General features: G+C 47.8%; 1 protein-coding gene across 2 annotated transcripts in view; it reads left to right on the top strand.

The window, feature by feature from the left end:
* Prune1 (prune exopolyphosphatase 1) overlaps positions 1 to 21,562 on the top strand; it is a 32,755-nt gene that overhangs the window by 6,739 nt on the left and 4,454 nt on the right. For both annotated transcript variants that reach the window (XM_042279500.2, XM_006982534.4), the window contains exons 2-7: positions 7,076 to 7,168; positions 9,987 to 10,189; positions 11,856 to 12,040; positions 13,645 to 13,803; positions 15,547 to 15,641; positions 21,056 to 21,214. In XM_042279500.2, the coding sequence (XP_042135434.1) occupies positions 7,130 to 7,168; positions 9,987 to 10,189; positions 11,856 to 12,040; positions 13,645 to 13,803; positions 15,547 to 15,641; positions 21,056 to 21,214 (840 nt within the window). In that variant the 5' untranslated portion in view covers positions 7,076 to 7,129. The remainder of the gene's footprint in view (positions 1 to 7,075; positions 7,169 to 9,986; positions 10,190 to 11,855; positions 12,041 to 13,644; positions 13,804 to 15,546; positions 15,642 to 21,055; positions 21,215 to 21,562) is intronic.

Below are 21,562 nucleotides of genomic sequence, written 5' to 3'. Positions count from 1 at the left end.
TAATTTATTGAGTGCACACACGCTCACATGCCCCAGTGCACACTTGGAGGTCAGAGGACAGTTTTCAAGATTTAACACTCCACCGTGTGGGTCCCCTGACCAAACTGAGGTCACCGGGCTGGGTAGCATGCACCTCTACCCAGGGAGCCATAACCTGCCCCTTTCTTTCTCTCGGAGAGTTTTTTGGCTGGGTGTGGTGGCTCACACCTTTAGGACCAGCTGGCCTGCGGCATATCGAATTCTAGGACAGCCAGGGCTGCGGAGAGAGACTGGGCATGGTGGCACATGCTGCAATCCCAGCACTTGGGAGGTAGAGGCAGCAGAATGGCCAGGAGTTCAGTTACCAGCTTGGCCTGTTTACATAGTGAACGCTAGGTCAGCCGGGGATGCCGGGAAAGTAGGTAGGTTTGGTGGCACAGGCCTTTGATCCCAGGCAAAGGCAGGCAGATCTCTGTGAGTTCAAGGCCAGCCAGGTCAGCATAGCTAGATCCTGTCTGGAAAAAAAAAAAAAATTTGTTTCCTGTGCCTCTCGGATTCTGTTTCTTCCTCTGGCAGCTCAGGCTTCTCCTGCTGCTAAGTTTAGCTGTTCTCCCTGAACTCTTCCTGTACTTAGAAAGCGGACACTGGGTGGCCTGTGGATTCTGCTGGTGGAGAGTGGGTTGGAGGTGAGAGTTAAGTATTTTTCCTAGTTGAAGAGGACAGTGCCTTCTAAGTTGGGGGCAGCCATGCGCCCACGAGTCTTCATTTTCTGGGGCGTAACCCTGAAGAGTACCCCTTTTCACTCTCAAGGATCTCCTAGTTTGCACCTGAGCTGCGTTAGGAATTAAGAGTACGCATTCGTGAAAAGGTACTGAACCCCGGAAGGTATCACCTTTCCTGAGAACTCCGCTGTGGGGAGCTAGAGAGGGGGAGGATCATTTGCCCACCCTAAGGAAGGCTTCACGGGGATGGGGGCTTCTTAAAAGGTAGCACCAGCTTGGGCAGGGAGGAGCAGAGGAAGAAGGGGGGGTTGCCCCATCTGCAGAGGAGGCTCTTAGGTGATGCCTCATTTAATCCATAGGGTGGCGTGAAACAAGGTTACCTCTTTTGCTGTTTTACAGTCTTATCCATAGTCTAGACTGGCTGAGAACTCATTATGTAGCTCAGGTCGGCCTCAGAGTTGCAGTCCTCACACCTCAACCTCAAAGTGCTGGGATTAAAGGTGTGCACCTACATGCCCAACTTATCCTCGTAAAAAAAAAAAAAAATTAGCTGAAGCCAGGTAGTGGTGGCACATGCCTTCAGTCCCAGTACTGGGAGGCAGAGGCAGATGGATCCCTGAGATCAAGGTCAGCCTAGTCTAAAGACTGGTTCCAGGATAGCTAGGGCTATACAGAGAAACCCTGTCTTGAAAAAAATGTATTTTTTAATTAGATGTATATGTGTGTATCTATGTGTAAGAATGTGCGTGTGAATAGAGGCGCCCTCAGAAGCCGGAAGAGGGCGTAGCATCCCTTGGAGCTGGAGTTACTAGCCATTTTGAACCACTCAATGTTGTGGCTGAGAGCCAAACTTGGGTCTTCTTCAAAAATACTACATGAGCCATCCCTAGCCCATAAAATAAAAATTTTAACATTTATTTATATATTTCGCGGGGGTGGGGAGCATGCTACAGCACATCTGTGAAGGTCAGAGAACAGCTTGCAAGACTCCAAACTCTTTCCACCATGTTGGTGCTAGGGACTGAACTCAGGTCGTCGTGATTGGCAGCCTTTGCCCACTGACCATCTTGCCAGCCCTGCCCTCATTTTTATATAGGAACCAGGACCCCATATCAAGTAAGAAGCAAGGTTAGATTCAGCCCTAGTCTGTGACTGTCCAAATGGCGTCCTGCTGCTCCCAGAGACCGAATAGAGCACAGAGGGCCTCGCAGGGCATGCACACGTCATAGTCCGGGACAGTCTTGGGTAACGGCGGGGTAAGGTTTGGGGGCAGGGCAGGAGGGTACTGGCCAGGAATGGGAAAAGAAGAGGACACACATCTTTTGTCCGCAGGGTCCAGGACCTGCCACAAGTGGCAGAGCGTTCCTGCTGTCTGCTCCGGGCTTGGACTGAGCACCAGAGCTTGACGTTCCTTCGTCTTGCATGGCGACCGTTCCTCCTCCTTCACGGTGTGGCTTTAGTCCCTCCCGCCCCCCTCCCATGCTGGGATCTGACTGGCCATGGGTCAGCTGCACTGTCACAGGAATTTGGAAAGCTTCTCTGATGGCTTCCTAGAACTCCTTACTCAGCCTGCCCCTGGTCTCTTACCCTTCCCTCCACGTGGGGCACGTGGCCCTTCTGTCATGTTTACAACCCGCTTCCTGCTCTCTCTGAGCCCCTTATCTCTAGGGTATTCCTGTCACTTTGGTCCACAGCCATCTGGGCAGTCCTTGGTGCCTAGGAGACAGAGGGGCTTCTCTGGTCTCAGAAGTCAAAGGAGATACTATGTCATATGGCTGGGATCTTGGGTATAGAATTTTCTTATTGCTTTGTGAAAGAATCTAGTGTTGCTGTGTGTGGTGGTCTACATATGGAATCCCAGCATTAGGAAGGCTGAGGCAGGATGGTTCTAAGTTTGAAACGAGACTCGATCTTAAAAAACAAAACATTACAAAAAAAAAAAAAAATCGAGGCTAGAGCGACGGTTCAGTGGTTAATAATACCAGCTGCTCTTCCAGAGGACCCTGGTTCAGCACTCATTTGGTGGCTCACGGTGGTCTCTAACTGCAGGTCAAAGAGATACCACTCCCTCTTTGGTCTCTGTGGGCAATGCACACATGTGGTCCACATGCAAGCAAAATGCCTAAACACACAAAATAAAAATAAATCTCCAAAATGATTTTTTTTGTTTGTTTTTTGTTTTGTTTTTGTTTTTTGTTTTTTGAGACAGGGTTTCTCTGTGTAGTTTTGTTGCCTGTCCTGGATCTCACACTGTAGCCCAGGCTGGCCTCGAACTTACTGAGATCTGCCTGGCTCTGCCTCCCAAGTGCTGGGATTAAAGGTGTGTGCCACTGGCGCCCAGCTTCTTTGGCTTTTTGAGGCAAGACTCTCACAGCACAGGTTGGCCTCAAACTTACAATGCAAGAAGACTTCTTGGCCTTCCTGTCGCCACCCTCCCATCCCCCCCACCACCACCCCCACCCCCGGTGGACTGAGACTGCAGGCAGGCACCGTCCATCAGCTCATAGGTTGTTGGTCTGGAACAGGGTTTGCTATGCAGCCCGGGCAGGCCTGTCACTCCGTGTATCCAGGCTGGTCTCCAGGTGGTGGTTCTCTGGCTTCAGCCTCCTTACTACTGAGATTACGGGTATAACCACCCCACCTGATGAGGGTCCGTAATTTAAAGAAAGTAATTAGTTTAGTTTGTGTCTGTGTGTCATGGCTCACATAGGAAGGTCAGAGGACAATTTGCAGGAGTCAGAATTGGTTCTCCTTCTACCATATGAGACCTGGAGATTGAACTCAGGGTTTTGCCCTTGGCAGCAAGGACCTTCACTTGCTAAGCCCTTTCTCTGGCCCCGGGGTTTCATACTCTTGAAGTAGGCCTACAGAAATGAGCATGGGCAGATCTCCAGGGCAGACATCTTCTAGGGGCCCTTTGCCCCAAAGGCCTGACAAATAAGCTCCACTTTTTGTGTCTCTGGTGGTGCAAATAAAAGGGGAAGAGAGTGGACTGAAAGAAGCAGCCTGTCTGTGGGAATGCAGCTTAGAGCTCAGTGCTAGAGCGCTTGCCTTGCATGCATGAATTCTAGGTTGAGTTTCCAGCACCACAGAACGGAAGCAGCAGCCTGTTTAGTAGCTGCATGTGAGGGTTGGAGAGAAGGTTCTGTGTGAAGAACACCTGGGCTTGGCTCCCCGCACCCACCTAGCGGCTCATAATCATCTGTAACTCCAGTTGCAGAGGTTCCAATGCCCTCCTAAGGCCTCTGCAGGCACCTGCACACACATGGTGCATGTACATAATCAGGCAGAACAACACCACACGTGTAAAATCCATAAATCTTAAGAATGAAGTTGCCTGTGGCTGAGCCCCCCCTGGAATCTAAACTGTTCTGGTAGAGGAAGGAGGAGCGCATGTCTAAGAATGACTGTAGTCTCCCCTGACTCTTCCCTGCACTCGTATTACTTGAGGAGTGGCCCTTGCCATGTCTTAGTCCCCCAAACCGTTTTCCTAGTTTACTGAACTCTGCCTCACATATTCCCCGACAAGAGGCCACTGCGGCTTTGCTGGTTCCTGCTGGAAACCGAGTCGTCCTCGCCTGGGGCGGCTTATCAACGTGGAGCCGGTTTTTGGTTGTTATGACTGCAGCACTATCTGCGTCTACTGGGTAGAGGCCAGAGATCCTGTCACATGTTCTGTCCCGTCTGGACAGCCCCTCCAGCAAAGGCCTAGCCAGCTAAAATAACAGCATTGAAATGACGGAAGCTTACGTGAATTGGTAGGCCTTGTCTGATTTCATTCAAGCCTGATGACCTGAATTTGATACCTGGAATCCACATGGTGGAAGAGAGACCCTGCGCCCCCAGGTCATCCTCTGCTCTCCACGCACACGCAGGATAGATGATGATGATGGGGGGTGGGGGTGATAATGTTTTTTAAGATGGGGTCTCCCTGTGAGCCCTGGCTGCCCCCAAACTCACAGGCCTGCCTTTGCCTCCCCAGTGCTGAGATGAAAAGCATGTGCCACCATACCCAGGCCCCCTCCCTTTTAAAAGTAAGCTAGCTTAAGGACAGAAGGTGTAGCCCAGTTGATAGAGTTCTTACCTAGCCTGCACAGCCCAGGGTTCAGTCTCCAGCAATACATCTGCCGGGCATGATGTCCATGCCTGTAACCTCGGGGCTGGGAAGGCTGAAGTAGGAAGATCAAAATGTTGAGAACTGTTTGGATTATTTAGCAAACCCTCCCTCAAGGGTAAGGGATAGAGCCCAGTAGAGTGCTTGTCCAGTGTATGCAATTCCCTAAATGCAATACCCAGCACCCAAAAATCATGATTATAATAATTCTTTTCCTTTATAGACCAGGACTTGAATAGTGTGGACTGGCCTGGAACTAAATATTTAACTGAGGCTGGACTTGAACTCCTGATTTGCCTGCCTCTACCTCCCAACTGCTGAGATTACAAGTATGATAATGCTTAAAGTATGTGCATTCCTCATTTGGCTGTTTTGGAGACTAAATGATCAATTAATAGATGTAAAAGTATTAGAATAATGTATGGCACCCTCAAATGTTTAAATAAAGAAAAGGCAAAACTATAGAAGCATTTTCTTTTTGTTTTTTGAGGCAGGGTTGCTCTGTGTAACTCCTGGAACTTGCTCTGTAGACCAAGATGGCCTCTGCCAGAGATCCTCCTGCCTCTGCCTCCTGAGTGCTGGGATTAAAGGCGTTTTCTTAATCAAGGCTCCCTCTTCTCCAGTGATTGTTGTTTGTGTCAAATTGACATAAAACTAGCCAGTACAATGGCTAACTGAATAAAATCATGAAAATGTGAGGACAGAAGTTCAGATCCCCAGAACTCATGTAAAGACAGATGCTACAATATGTATCTGTAATCTTAGTGCACCTACAGCAAAGCCGGATGGGTATTAGGGACACGAGAATCCCTGGAAATGTGTGGACCTGCAGTCGTGAACAAGAGGCCCTCCCTCAAAAGAAGTGGAAGGAGAGGGCTGACATCTGAGGTTGCCCTCTGACCTCTACATGGCACTGTGGCTTGCTCAGACATGCACACATTTCATATACACACAAATTCATTTAAATGAATAAGTGTTCAAGCCAGGCCAATTAGGACTACAGAGTCAGACTTCTAAAACCAAAACAAAGATCCAGAGAAATTCCAGCAGCAGCAGCAACACTTTTTTTTTTCCTTTTATTTATTTTATTTTACAATACCATTCAGTTCTACATATCAGCCACGGGTTCCCCTGTTCTCCCCCCTCCCACCCCCTCCTCTTCCCCCCAACCCACCCCCCATTCCCACCTCCTCCAGATCAAGGTCTCCCCCAAGGACTGCAATCAACCTGATAGACTCAGTCCAGGCAGGTCCAGTCCCCTCCTCCCAGACTGAGCCAAGTGTCCCTGCATAAGCTCCAGGTTTCAAACAGTCAACTCATGCAATGAGCACAGGACCTGGTCCCACTGCCTAGTTGCCTCCCAAACAGATCCAGCCAATCAACTGTCTCACCTATTCAGAGGGCCTGATCCAGCTGGGGGCCCCTCAGCCTTTGGTTCATAGTTCATGTGTTTCCATTCGTTTGGCTTTTTTTTTTTTTTCAATAATTGAGTAAAACCGAAATTTATTATAAGCCACAGTCATCCTACCTAGGGACCTCCAAGCAGCAACACTTTTATTGTGGGTTTTGTGTATACTTTCTTAGGTTAGCATACAAAGTACCGAGTGTGGTCTGGCTAGGTAGCTCTGTGGGTGAAAGTGCTTGCCTCCAAGCCTGTAAGTTCAGTTCCCTGGACCACGAGGTATAGAGTTTGGAGAACAAGTTTCCAGTGTTGGTTTTCACCTCCCACCGTGTGGATTCTAGGGGTCCAGCTCAGGTCCTCAGGCTCGGTTGATGGCAAACACCCTTATCCACTGAACCTCTTGCTGGCTGTAGATTGTATTTTCACCTTTATATCCAAAGCCTCTGCTTACTCTCATAGCGTAGAAATGTAAACGTTATTCTTTTATTTTTAGAATAGAGGCAATGAGTGGTAGACTAGGCCTGGTATCCTTGAGGGCATGGCATAACTGACCATTTCCAGAACATTCTGTCTCTGACGACAGTGACAGCCTGAAGAAGCATAAGCAATCAGGTCATTGTTTAGTGTTCTGAGAGGTAACACACAGGGACGGGGTTAGCGGAGGGGAAAAGCACCTTTCTGCCAACTGGGTGTATATAGCTGCCCATAGTCTAGCCGAGCTGCTTGGGCCGTCTCTGCCGATCCCATCAGCGGTATCCTATCCTCGGAAGGTCGGTGAGAAGATGTCCGTGATGCCCCACTGGAGTGTGAGGTAATGGAAATACAGAGATGACTTTATGATTTTCTCCTTCCCTGCAGGAGTCCAGGCCTCTGCATGTTGTGCTGGGAAATGAAGCCTGTGACTTAGACTCCATGGTGTCTGCTCTTGCCCTGGCTTTTTACCTAACAAAGGTGAGTACCAAGAAATAGCCCCTTAGAGTGAAAAGATTTGGATTCAAGACCCAGCTCTGCCCCTTAATAATATTTAGCACTAGTGCTGGGCAGTGGTCATGCACACCTTTAATCCCAATGCCCAGGAGGCACAGGTAGGTGGATCTGTGAGTTTGAGGTCAGCCTGGTCTACAGAGAGAGTTCTAGGACAGCCAGAGCTGATACACAGAGAAACCCTGTCTCAAAAAACAAAAACAAACAAATTTCAGCATTGGCTAAATTGCAGTTAAGTCCCAGCTAGGTGTTACAACACGTATCTGTAAGGCCTTGGAAGCAGGAGGCAGGAGGGTAAGGTTTAGCCTGTCTCGTAAGAAACAAACAAACCAACAAAAAAGGGCTGGAGAGGTAGCTCGGAGGACCAGAGTTCAGTTCTTCAGCACCTGTCCGGTAGTTCACAGCCTTTAAAATTCCAGTGCCAGGGGATCCCGTGCCCTCTTGCGGCCTCCATAGGTACCAAGCACACACGTGGTGCACATACAACACACAGGCCAAATACTCAAGCGTAAAATAAAATGAATAAATCAATAAAAAAGAAGATAAAGTTGGAGAGTAGTAGGGATAGCTCAGTCAATAAAGGCCTTGATGTGCAAGCGTGAGACCCAGGTTTGAGCCCCAGAGCCCACAGAGAAAAAGTCAGGCACAGAGGCACTCGCTTCTCATCCCAGCGCTAGTGGGTAGTCGGGCAAATCCCTGGGGCTCAGTGGCCGGCCACCTGGCCTACCTGTTGAGTGTCAGGCAATTGAGATAATTGTCCCCCTGTCTCAGAATGGGGTGGGGTGGGGTGCTGGTGCCTTAGGAATGACACCCGAGGTTGTCCCCTGACCTCTACACATGCTTGTGCAGGTGCACATGCACCTGTGCGTAACAGAGGATAAATAAAGATCCCTTTGTTGAGTGCTGTGACCGTCTGGAGTGTGTACGTGTGTTTTGAGGAGTGTCTTTCTCTTGCTATGAAAAGACACTATGACCATGGCAACTCTTATAAAAGAAAGCATTTAATAAGCATTTAATTGGAGCTTGCTTACAGTTTCAGAGGTTTAGTCCATTTTCATCATGGCAAGGAGCATGGCAGCATGCAGATTGACATGGTGCCGGAGAGGAGCTAAGAGTTCTACATTGCCGGGTGGTGGTGGCACACACCTTTAATCCCAGCCCTCGCGAGGCAGAGGCAGGCGGATCTTTGTGAGTTTGAGGCCAGCCTGGTCTACAGAGCAAGATCCAGGACAGGCTCCAAAGCTACACAGAGAAACCCTGTCTCGAAAAACCAAAAAAAACCCAAAACAAAAAGAGTTCTACATCCAGATCTACGTGCAGCAGGAAGAGAGAGCCACCGGGCCTGCCTTGGGCCCTTGAAACCTCAAGCCCAGTGACACACTTCCTTCAATAAGGCCACACCTCCTAATCCCTCCCAAGGAGTACCACTCCCTGATGACTAAGCATTCAAACTTATAAGCCCATGGGGGAATAACTCATTCAAACCACACCGAGGGTTTGTAACCATAAAGTTACATTTAAATAGCTTATTTTTTTAGTTCCTATGGATACCAATGATCTAGTAGTTGTCCTCTCAGATTATCTTTCTTGCTTCTTCTTCTTTTTTTTTTTTTTTTTTCTGAGACAGGCTTTCATATATTTCACATTGACCTGGAACTCACTAGGTAGCTGAGGGTGACATTGAATTTTTTTGTTTGTTTTGTTTTTTCAAGACAGGGTTTCTCTCTGTGTGTAACTGCCTGGCTGGCCTGGAAATCGCTTTGTAGACCAGGCTGGTCTAGAACTCATAAATCCACCTGCCTCTGCCCAACCAAGTGCTGGGATTTAAGGCACTCACCTCCACCTCCTGTGTGCTGGGATTACAGGCATAGACCACCATACTATTTATGCAGTGTTGGGAATTCCTAGGCTTCTTGCATGCCAAGTGAGTACGATACCAACTAAGCTACATCCCTGCCAATCCAGGTCAATTAAAAAATTATTCATATTTTATATGTTTGGGTGTTTTGCCTGCATGTATGTCTATGCACTGTGTGTATGCCATGTGCCCTCAAAGTCCAGAAGAGGGCATCAGATCCCCTGGAACCAGAGACATAGATAGTTGTGAGCTGCCATGAGGGTGCTGGGAATAGAATCTGTGTCCTCTAGAAGAGCAGCCAGTCTCTTAACTGCTGAGCAATCTCTCTGGCCCCATCCTAGGTTAGCTTTTAAGCGCTGTTAATCTCTTTCCTGTATCATGAAGTCTATACCCAGGTCTTTCCCATAAGACAACTTGTTGATTTCCATGGTATTGCTAAGAAGGACGACAAGGGCCATCCTCTCAGAACAGTCATAGACTATGTGCTTTCACGGTCACGGTCAAGGCTCTGGGTTTGATTCCCCAGTTTGAAAAGCAAGTTATCCTTTTTTTTTTTTTAAATATTTATTTATTATGTATACAACATTCTGCCTCCATGTATCCTTGCATGCCAGAAGAGGGCACCAGAGCTCATTACAGATGGCTGTGAGCTACCATGTGGTTGCTGGGAATTGAACTCAGGACCTCTGGAAGAGCAGCCAGTGCTCTTAACCTCTGAGCCATCTCTCCAGCCCCTGCAAGTTATCCTTTTATCTTTATAGATTTGGTAATTGGTAGTAAGAAGGTGATGTAATTCAACCCCAGATCATGTCGCTTTGGGGTTTTTTTTTTACATATATGCAGGGAGGAAACACAAAGCCCAACCTTGTTACTTTTTCTTGCTGTTTCCAAAACCTTAGGATGCCTTCTTTTCACTTCCTTTACTAGACGGCGGAAGCAGGAGAAATCTTTATACCAGTTTTAAACATAAATCGTTCTGAGCTTCCTCTCCGAGGGGACAATGTCTTCTTCCTCCAGAAGGTTCAGATTCCGGAGGCTGCGCTGATTTTCCGGGATGAGATCGACCTCCACACACTCCACCAGGCTGGCCAGCTCACCCTCACCCTTGTTGACCATCACGTCTTACCCAAGTACGTAGATGACGACTAAGTCCATGAAGTGGCTGCTCATCCTGCGCCATTAGACTCTGACAGATAGAAACACAGAAGGAGGATCTGCCTCCTGGAGTCGCAGATCTAATTTGTTGTTGTCGTTTTTGATTTCTTTGCTTTGTTTGCTTTTTTGGTGTGAGACAGGGTCTCACTGTGCAGCATTGGCTGGCCTGGAAATCATTCAGGCTGGCCTGAAACTCAGTAATTCACCTGCCTCAGAAGCTAGCTATAATTGATGGGTCATATCCAATATGAAAAACCTATTAAAAATTGGTGCCATTTCTCTAGTGATGTTTATGATATAAAGAAACAAAAATATATAGTGAGTTCATAAATAATCATTCAAAATAACTTAAATCTGCCTCCCATGTCAAAACTTTTTGGTGTTTTGAAACACAAGAATAATATGTTCTAGTAGACTCTATAAATATCTCAGCCATGTCTGTTCAACAAATGTGTACATCTATAATAATTCCACTTCTAATTTAGGACTAGAAAAAGCTGCCAGAAAGCAACATGAGTATGAGATTTGCCTAAGTGTGTCTGGCTTCTGCTATTAGAAATGCCTATTTTCCCCTTGAGCACAGTGGTTATAGCAAGAAATGACGGGTACCTGAGGGCGTCCATGAATTGACTCATGAAAACCTTTTTCTGAAGTGGATGAAGGTGACAGTGTGCATGCATTGTTCAGTCAGGAAGAGGGCAGTAAGCAAACAGATCATCGGAGTGGGTGCCGGAGGCAAGTGATAACTGTCACTCCGGAGGACGGTGGGGCTTGACAGACGAGAAGTGGACGTAACTCATCATACTGGAGGGAAGCTGAGGGCGTCAAGATTCTGTAGAGGAGGCTGCCCCTTGAGCCCGGTCTACAAAGAGAATTTGGTGTTTGTCCCCTACAGGGGTGGGGGAGTGGCTGAAAGAGCCTTTCAGGCAGAGGGGGAAGTAAGGGAAGCGAAAGCCAGGCAGGCATGAAATTGCACCCTGAGCTGGGGACTGGGACTTGTTTTGGGCAGCTGAGCATGAACTATGTGGGAAAGGTGAGCCAGGACTTGATGAGACTGAGGTGGGAGGGCCGGACCAGGGAGGCCTTGCAGGGCCTTCGGAGGAGGTTGGACTTTATTTTAGGTAGCAGAAAACTTGTTAATTATATTTATTCAGGTGCTAACAGAGTAAAGTTTTTTGTTTTTGTTTTTCAAGTGATCATTCAGGAAGCGTTTGGAGGTTTTAATGAGCCTTTAGTTGGAAAGTAGATGGCTGGTGAGGAGACTTGAAAGAGCCTAGACAGAGGATACTGAGGGCGGAGCACAGGCCTGGAAAGGAAGGCGTGGGTAAAAGCCCTAACCTGGTGGCCTACACGGTATCTGATTGTCAAAAGGACGAGGTTCTGTTGAGTGTCAGCGTTCATTTGGATTGGCAACCCGGACGGTAGCTTCAAACTCGTCACAGAGTTCATTTCGTGCCCTTTAAAAGGCCGTTTCCCGTACCACATAGAAGAGAGCAGAGCAGGGTACGGCCCAGGCAAAAGTGACCTCTGTGTTTGCCTGAGACACACACACTCTTCTTTATGGTGGAGATTGGTTCCGGCAGCTGGAGCGCTGATGTACTTTCTTTCTTTGTGTTCTCTGTGATCCACTGCCCTCCCCAGAAGTGACGCGGCTCTGGAGGAAGCTGTAGCAGAGGTGCTGGACCATCGACCAATTGAGCAGAAACACTGCCCTCCCTGTCATGTGTCTGTTGAGCTGGTGGGGTCCTGTGCTACCCTGGTGGCCGAGAGAATCCTGCAGGGGGCACCAGAGGTCTTGGACAGACAAACTGCCTCCCTACTGCACGGTAAGGGATCAGTTTTGGGTTAGGACCCGAATGGTTCTTTGCTCCCATCCTAAGAAGGGTCCAGAAAGCCTAACCGCTGGCGGCCTTACTTGTAACCATGCGCTCTTAAAGCCGTCGGCTCGTCGGGAAGGCAAAGGTTCTTCCGCGGAGCATGGGCATCCTTTTGCTGCCTGGGGATTTGTGTTGGAGAACGTGGGAAGGAGGCACGGGGCACCAGACGTGGGCAGTGCCCATCTGCAGCTCCGTTTCATGGAAGGACCCACCAGGGAAACAGGAAGCAGACTCGGCTGTCAGTTCTGAGAGCTCTCTTCTCCTTTCCACGGGGTGCGTGCGCGCCAGGGCTAATTAGATTAGACGAGGCAGTCTCATCCAACAGTAAGATCCCCTGACTGAAGAGAGGGCACAAAGCCTCAGCTGTAGCCAAGAAGCTGTTTGAAGTGCATAGCTCTGTGAGAGGGGACTCCGTTTTCTGCAGTGGCGTGACACTAGGTACACCCAACACACTCTGGGCAGGCTCCATCCTTAGAAGTACACGGCCAACAAAAACCATACTCTCTGGGTTGATTTTTGTTTGTTTGTTTGTTTGTGTCTTAAAAAAAAGTTTAGGGGCTGGAGAGATGGCTCAGAGGTTTAGAGCACTGGCTGCTCTTCCAGAGGTCCTGAGTTCAATTCCCAGCACCCACATGGTGGCTTACAACCATCTGTAATGAGATCTGGTGCCCTCTTCTGGTCTGCAGGCATACATACTGTATATATAATAAATAAATAAATCTTTAAAAAATAAATTAAAAAAAATAAAAGGAAGTTTAAAATTTTTTATGGGTGTCTGTTTTGCCTGGTACCCTCAGACGCCAGAAGAGGGTGTCAGAATTGTCAACTGCCATGTTGGTACTAGGAATTGAACTTGGATCCTTTGGAAGAACAGCCAGTGCTCTTAACCTGAGCTATCTCTCCAGCTCCTACCTGCTAATTTGAGAGAAAGAACAGGCAGTTGGGTGGGTAGGGAGGTGGAGTGGAGCTGGGAGAGAGGGGAAGTATATGAAATTGTCAAAGAATAAGTAAAAATGTACCAAAAAAAAAAGATTCTGTGATGGAATTTGGCTTGCTGAGGAGCTGGATTCCTTCTGAGGCTGTGAAATCCACAAGGCCTAAGATGCACAGGCTTCTTTTTATTTTACTTATTTACTTTTATATGTTTGGGTATTTTGTCTGTCTATCTGCACGGTGTACATGCCTGGTACCTCAGGAGGCCAGAAGAGAGCCTCAGATCTCCCGAGACTGGGTGTCAGTTGTAAACTGCTGTGTTGGTTCTAGGACTCAAACCCGGGTCCCCTGCAAGAGCGGCCAGTGCTCGCTCTTAACTGCTGAGCCATCTCTCCGCCCAGTGTTCAGGCTTCTTGTCCATCTTCCCATGCTCTTCATGGCATTTTACTTTGGGAGGTCTCACTTAGGACATGGGCAGTCCAAGTGTGTTGTTTCGTCCTCATGGACTGGCCCCGGATGCACTCTCTGGGTGTGTCCATCGGGTTTGGAATTATGTGTATGCGAGTGGGTGTGAGTGGAGGGTTCACTCAAGAACTCCTGTTCTTCCTATCCCTTCATAGGTACCATCATCCTGGACTGTGTCAACATGGATGTCAAAATTGGAAAGGCAACCCCAAAGGACAGCAAATATGTAGAAAAGCTGGAGGCTCTCTTCCCAGATCTTCCCCAGAGAAAGGACATCTTTGATTCTCTGCAAAAGGCAAAGTTTGATGTCTCAGGTGCGATGGATTTTCCGCATGAGAAAGTCAGTGGGCAGGCTCTGAACATTGTCTCTGGAAAGCCGGCAGGACGATTTCAGAACATTAAAGTGGTTACTCTTATACCACAGAGAAATGAGTGGCTTATGTGTCTGCTTGTGAACGATCAGTCAGCCATCCTGAGTCTGGAAGAGGGTGGAAAGTGCTGGGGGTGGGAGCCCGTGCCGTAATCCCAGCACTGGAGAAGCCCAGGCAGGACGATAGGAAGTCAGGGCAACCCGAGCTGTTGAGTGAGTTGAGGGACAGCTTGGTCTATATGAGGAGACCCTATCTCCAAAGTGAAAGCTACTCAGAGAAACGCTGTCTGAAAAAAAACAGATAAAAAAGGGTTAAAAGAGCTAAGACTACCCAGGTGGTGGTGGCACACACTTTTAATCCCAGAACTTGGGAGGCAGAGGCAGGTGGATCTCTGGGGTTCGAGGCCAGCCTGGTCTACAGAGTGAGTTCTACGACAGCCAGGGCTACACACAGAGAAAACCCTGTCCTGAAAAATAAAACAACAAGTCCAAGACTGTATGCACAGCACAAATTGGACTTGCTGGATATAAAAAGAAAAAAGCTGGAGGTAGGTGAGCAGCAAGTTGGGGGGGTTCTGAGGCTATTGGGGAGGGTGAATATGATGAACATATTTATGAAATTCTCACAGAATAAAACACCATAAAGAGTCCCAGTGTCATCTGAGAATGTAGGACATAATAACATGTACGGGATGGGGGTGGGGGAGTTACTTATCCGAATTTAGGACATAGTAACATATACGGGGTGGGGTAAGCTATCAGATCAGGAGCTGTGTTATTAGAGGAAGAAGTAAGTAATTCAGTGTCTGTTCAAAGGACAAGGAGAACCAAAAACTTCCATAATCTTCTACCTGTTGGTATAAAAAAAGCAAAAGAAGGAAATAGCAATGCTACATGTACTTTTAGAAAGTGAAGAGAATATAGAAAGGAAGAAAACCTCAGAGCCGAGGATGTAGCTGAAGAGCAGGCACTTGCCCAGCATGTACAAGGGCCCAGGGTGATTCCGGGCAAAACTCGTAAATAAATAAAGAACGATGATGGGTCGAGAGGAGGCTGGGGAAGAGTCGGAGCCTCTGTGCTGTTGGTTCTGGGTTGTCGTTTGCTTGTGTTTGAGTGGCGTGTTTGTTTTAATGAGGCGGTCTCACTATGTAACCTGGAATTCATGGTGTAGACCTGGCTGCTCTCAAACTCATCCCTGCCTCTCCCTCCAGAGCCCTGGGATTACAGGTGTGCACCACCACATCCAGTCAACCTTCTTCTTTCACCCTTCTACAAAGTCCCATTCAACTCCTGTGACCTGATCATCATCATTTTATTGAATTATTTCATATGGATGTGTGTTTTGCCCACATGTATGTCTGTGCACTGTTGCATGTCTGGTGCCCACAGAAGACAGAAGAAGGTGTCAGCTCCCCTGGAACTGGAGTTGCACACAGTTGTGAGCTGCCACGTGGGTGCTGGGAATTGAACCCTGGCCCTCTGGAAGAGCAGCCAGTGCTCTTAACCGCTGAGCCATCTCTCCAGCCCGTGGCCTGATTATTCAAGTAACCCTCTATATAATTACATCTTCACTTACTGCTCCTGTCCATTGCCCCTAGGAGGAACTACTTCCCATTCTCCTTGTCTTCACCGTTGTGGTGTTAGGCCACGCCCCCTGTGTGACTCTAGTCTCCCTTCTATTTTCTAGGCCTGAGCACTGAGCAGATGCTCAGAAAGGACCAGAAGACCATCTACCGACAGGGCACCAAGGTGGCCATCAGTGCCGTCTACATGGATTTGGAGGTAAGAGCAAACTGCCGGTGAATGGGAAGGGAGCATCTTTTCTCCTCCGGGAGACTTGCCCTTGACTCCCTCTCACTCTAGAACACCGTGGTGCCTCTCCGCTCGTCTCCATCTCCCCTGGGGTTCTCTACAGTCCGTCACCCCTCACTGCGCTGCCGTGATAGGCCGAGTGCTCGTTCCTCTGCATCCAGTTCAGCTTTGCACAACCCACTCTCCGTAATCAGTGATTCTGTGTATATGTGAGGATTTTTTTTTTTTTTTTTTTTGGTTTTTCGAGACAGGGTTTCTCTGTGTAGCTTTGCGCCTTTCCTGGGACTCACTTGGTAGTCCAGGCTGGCCTCGAACTCACAGAGATCCACCTGGCTCTGCCTCCCGAGTGCTGGGATTAAAGGCGTGCGCCACCACCGCCCGGCGAGGATTTTTTTTAAGAGTTTTTTTTAATTCATTTTACATACCAACCACAGATTCCCCCCTTTCATCCCTCCTCCCACTCCCCGCCTGCCCACCCACGTCCATGCCCTCCTACAAAAGGGTAGGGCTCCCACTGTGATTTTTTTTTTCTTTTTTCTTTTTTTTTTTTTTTTTTTTTTTTTGAGACAGGGTTTCTCTGTGTAGTTTTGGTGCCTTTCCTGGATCTCGCTCTGTAGACCTGGATGGCCTCAAACTCACAGAGATCTGCCTGCCTCTGCCTCCCGAGTACTGGGATTAAAGGCGTGTGCCACCACCATCTGCCATTGTGATTTTTTTTTTAAGATATTTTTTGACGGGGCTCAAGAGTGGTTAAGAGCCTTTTTTGTTCTTACAGAGGACCTGGGTTCAGTTCTCAGCACTCACTTAGTGGTTTACAGTGATCTGTAACTTTGGCTCCAGGGTTTCTAACTCTGTCTTTGGACCTCTGTGGGCCCTAGGCGCGCACACACACACACATACACACACACACACACACACACACACACACACACACTTATACACATGCAGGCCAAACACTCATACACATAGAATAAAGTAAAACTTAAATATATGTAAACACATATTCTAGCCATTAACAGCTGAGCCATCTCTCCAGCCCTTTCAAAATATTTTTTAAATTATATTTATGGGGCTGGAGAGATGGCTCAGAGGTCAGGAGCACTGGCTGTTCTTCCAGAGGTCCCGAGTTCAATTCCCAGAAACCATATGGTGGCTCACAACCATCTGTAATGAGATCTGGTGCCCTCTTGTGGCCTGCAGGAATACATGCAGGCAAAGCACTGTATATGTAATAAATAATTATTAACAAAAAAGAAATTACATTTTAAAGAAATTACATTTATGTCAGGCACACAGTGGCACATGCCTTTAATCTCTGCATTCTGGAGTCCCAGAGGTAGGCAGATCTCTGAGTTCCAAGCCAGGTGAGGCTACATATAGTGAGACCCTTTCTCAGAACAAAACAATTTTCTAAGAAGTCACCGAACTGATTTCCAAAGTGACTGTACAAGTTTGCACTCCCACTGAGCGAGGGGGGTCAAGATCGTGATGGGGAAATCTACTGAGGCAATTGAACCAAGCTCGTGGGAACTCACGAACTCGAGACCCACAGCTGTGGAGCCTGCATGGGACCAGAGTAGGCCCTCCGCATACGGGAGACAGTTGTATAGCGTGGTCTGTTTGAGGGGCCCCTGGCAGTGGGACCAGGATCCATCCCTGGTGCATGAGCTGGCTCTTTGGAGTCCATTCCCTATGCTGGGACACCTCGCTCAGCCTTGATGCGGGGAGGAGCTTGGTCCTGCCTCAACTGAATGTACCAGGCTTTGTTGACTCCCCATGGAAGGCCTTACCCTTTTGGGGGAGTGGATGGGGCTGGGTTGGGGAGGAGGCAGGGGTGGGGGTGGAAGCAGGAGGAGGGGTGGGAGGGGGAACTGTGGTTGATATGTAAAATGAATAAAAAATTAAAAACAAGTATTTATTGGTGTCTATGAGAGTGTGTGCAGCGCAGCACACTTACAAAGGTCAGAGGGCATCATGCAATGGCCAGTTCTCTGCTTCTGCTATGTAGATGCCAGGGATTGAACGCAGGTTGGCAGCCTGGGTGGCAAGTGCCTATTGTTGGTTGGTCTTTGGTCTTTTTTGGGGGGCCGCCACCCAGCTCCCAAGTAAATCACACACGGAGGCTTATACTTAATCATGAATGCCTAGCCTTATCATGACTTAGTTTCTTGTCAGCTTTTCTTAACTTAAATTATCCCATCTACCTTTTGCTTCTGGGCTTTTCCCATTCTCTTACTTCTGTAACTCTTGCTCCATTGTTGGTTGTATAGCTGGGTGGCTGGCCCCTAATGTCCTCCTCCTTCTCTGGCTCCTCCTTTTCAATCCCTCTTCCAGAGTTCTCCTTCTGTTTATACTCTCTGCCTGCCAGCCCCACCCATCCATTCTCCTGCCTTGCTATTGGCCGTTCAGGTCTTTATTAGATCATCAGGTGTTTTAGACAGGCACAGTAACACAGCTTCACAGAGTTCAACAAATGCAACATAAACAAAAGTAACACGCCTTAAAATAATATTCTCCTACAAATGCCTTTACCCACGGAGCCATCTCCTTGACCCTGTTTGTGTGGTTCCAAGACAGGCTGGCCTGGAACTCATTGTGTAGCCCAGACTGGTCTTGAATTCAAAGCAGACTTCCTGCCCCTGCTTCTAAGAGCTAGGATTACAATCTTGAGCTACCGTATCCCGGCTGTAGAATGGTCCTTAGCAGCTAAGAGCGATCACTGCTCTTATAAAGGACCAAAATTCAGTTCGCAGCACCCATGTCAGGCAGTTTATAACTTATAAATTCCAGTTCTAGGGACTCCTGTGCTGTCTGGCCTCTGGAGGTATTTGCACTCATATACATTTACATACACATAAAAATTTTTTAAAATATGTATATTTAGCCTAACAATATATATCTCATGCTAGGTGTTTTGGCTAGAATCATTTGAGAAATAGGAACCCCAATTGACAAAACATCCCCATAAGATCAGGCTGTAGGCAAGCCCATATGGTATTTTCTTAATTAGTGGTCAATGTGGGATTGATTAGTCGGGCCTGGGTTCTAGAAGAAAGTGGACTGAACAAGCCACGTGGAGCTAAATCAGTAAGCAGCACCCCTCCATGGCCTCTGCATCAGCTCCTGGCTCCAGGTTCCTTCCCTGTTTGAGTTCCTGTCCTGACTTCTTCAATGGTGGACTATGATGTGAACATAATAAACTCTTTCTTCCTCGAGTTGCTTTTGGTTATGGTGTTTCATCACAGTGATAGCTACCCTAACCTGAATACCAGGAATGCTGGCAAGTGCTTTCAATCCCACTGCTTGGGAAACAGGCTGGTGGATCTCTGAGAGTTCAAGGCCATCCAGGGTCACACAGTGAGACTCTACCTTTTCCCCCCTCTTTGGTTTTTCAAAACAGGGTTTCTTCTCTCTCTCTCTCTCTCTCTCTCTCTCTCTCTCTCTCTCTCTCTCTCTCTCTGTTTTTTGTTTTTTTTTTTTTTTTTTTTTTTTTTGGTTTTTTGAGACAGTGTTTCTCTGTGGAACATCCCTGGCTATCCTGAAACTTGCTTTGTAGATCAGACTGGCCTTGAACTCACAGAGATCCGCCTGCCTCTGCCTCCCAAATGCTGGGATTAAAGGTGAGCGCCGCCACCGCCCTATGTGAGACCCTATCTTAAATAAGTAGATAAAATAAACGAGATCACATCCAATCACTCCTCACTTTACCCTTTCTCATTTTGTTTCTTAGACAACCTAAAGGCTCCCTGTGCCTTTATCTGACCTCCCTCATCTCAACCCTGATGTTTCTGGTCTCCAAGGGCATCAGCATTCACGTACACATATCTGTACTTAAAAATCAGAAATCTTTGAAAACAACAACAGTCTAGGGCTGGAGAGATGGTTCGGTAGTTAAGAGAACTTGTTACTGTTGTCGAGGGCCTGAGTTTGGTTCCCGGCATGCACATGTGCTCACAACCATCTGTAATTCCAGTTCCATGGCATCAGATGTTCTCTTCTGACCCCTGTGGACGCCACCACACACACACACACACACACACACACACACACACACACACACACAGTGCGAGTGCATACACCCCGCTGAACACATAGGATAAATAAATCTAAACAAACAAGCACACAGTTCCAAGCACACAGGTGTCTCATGAGTTGTTTTTTGCTTTTCAGTGCTGAGGGCTTGCTGGGCAAATGCTCTTCCACTGAAACTTGATCAACCTTCCATGCCCCCCATTCAGTTATTTCAGTCATGAGATCCCATGTGGGATCACACCCACAGTTTATATATAGCCTAATGTGGAAAACAAACGTGACCGCATGGAAGGGTTGCCATGTGTCCTAACCACTGTACGGACTGACACCTTAGAATGGCCAAGGATAGGGGCTGCAGAGATGGCTCAGCAGACATCAGGCTCAGTCACCATCACGAAGACCCCAGTTCAAATCCCCAGAACACACAAAAGCTGGTCATGGGCACATGTGCACCTGCAACCCTAGTGTTGTGAGGGGAGGAGACAGGATCACCGGGGGCTTGGCTGGCCACCAGCCTAGCCCAGCTTCAGGAAGAGACGGGAATAAGGCAAAAGTGATAGAGCAGGACCCCTGCTGTCCTCCTCGTTCTCTGCACACGCATGTACGCACGCACGCACACGTACATATATCATACATACATGCTAATTAGAGGAAAGGCCAAGGACAGAGAAAAGCCCTGATTTGAAATAAATAATAGTATTATATATTACAGAAAATGCTGCATGGAAACTATTTGGGTAATTAGCAGAGAGACCCAGGATGGATGACCATCAGAAGAAACCAGAGCAGGACCCTGGAGGCAGGAACTGAAGCTACCCACCATGCCTGCTTTCTTCTACTACCCCGACCACCTCCCCAGGGGTGGTCCCTGGGTACCACCCCCATCAATCACGAATCAAGGAATGCCCCCCAGGCCAGTCTTAGGGAGGCGTTGTCCCTGTGGAGGTTCTCTCTTCCCGGACGACCCAAACTTGTTTCAAGTCTGCAGAAAATCTAAGGAGCACATCTGGCCGCTGTCCATGTTTCCAGTCTTTGTTATCTTCATGTTTAATCCTTAAAACAACTGTCTGGGAAATGCTGTCCTCTTACTTTATTGAGGAAACTTAGGCCCGGGAGGTTAATATCACTTCTTGGTCTTATTCCTAAGAGGCAATGTAGTAGAGCTAATTTTTAAAGCAATTCTGTCATAATCAGAAGCCTGTATCCTGCCCATTCTACCCCAGTCTCCAGTGTAAGCACAATTTGAGTGGCGCACAAATCGTGAGTTCCATGTTCAGAGAACCTTCTAAGGATGTGTTAGTAAGAATATGGTCTAGCTGTAAGCTTCCACGACTCTGTTTCTTCCTTTGTAGGTCTTCCTGCAGCGGCTGGACCTCCTGGAAGATCTCAGTGCTTTCTGCCATGATCACAGCTACGACGCCCTGATCGCCATGACTATCTTTTTCAACACTCAAAATGAGCCAGTACGGCAGTTAGCTGTTTTCTGTCCCCACTCGGCACTTCGAATGACAGTGAGTCTCCTTCTGTCAATCTGAGGGTCAATGGCCCAAGTGTGCCTGTGTGTTCCATAGTCCTGTGCCGCAAGACCTTACCTCGAGCTGTATTTTTATACAGAAAGGGGTGTGTGTGTTTTTGTGTGTGTGTGTGTTAAATTTTTATTCACTATTATGTGTTTATGTGAGTTTGTGCACATGTGTGTGGATGCCCATGGAGGCCAGAAGAGGTTTTTAGATTACTTGGAGCGGGAGTGACCTAGCCACCCAGCATGGATGCTGGAATCCAGCTGTCCTCATGACTGAGCAATCTCTCCAGCTCCTAACATATCTAGTGTGTGTGCCCACGTGGAAGTCAGAGGACAG

The sequence above is a fragment of the Peromyscus maniculatus genome, chromosome 6 (assembly GCF_049852395.1).
Source record: "Peromyscus maniculatus bairdii isolate BWxNUB_F1_BW_parent chromosome 6, HU_Pman_BW_mat_3.1, whole genome shotgun sequence".
NCBI classification, from domain to species: Eukaryota; Metazoa; Chordata; class Mammalia; order Rodentia; family Cricetidae; genus Peromyscus; species Peromyscus maniculatus.
This window is presented reverse-complemented; position numbering and strand designations above follow the sequence as displayed.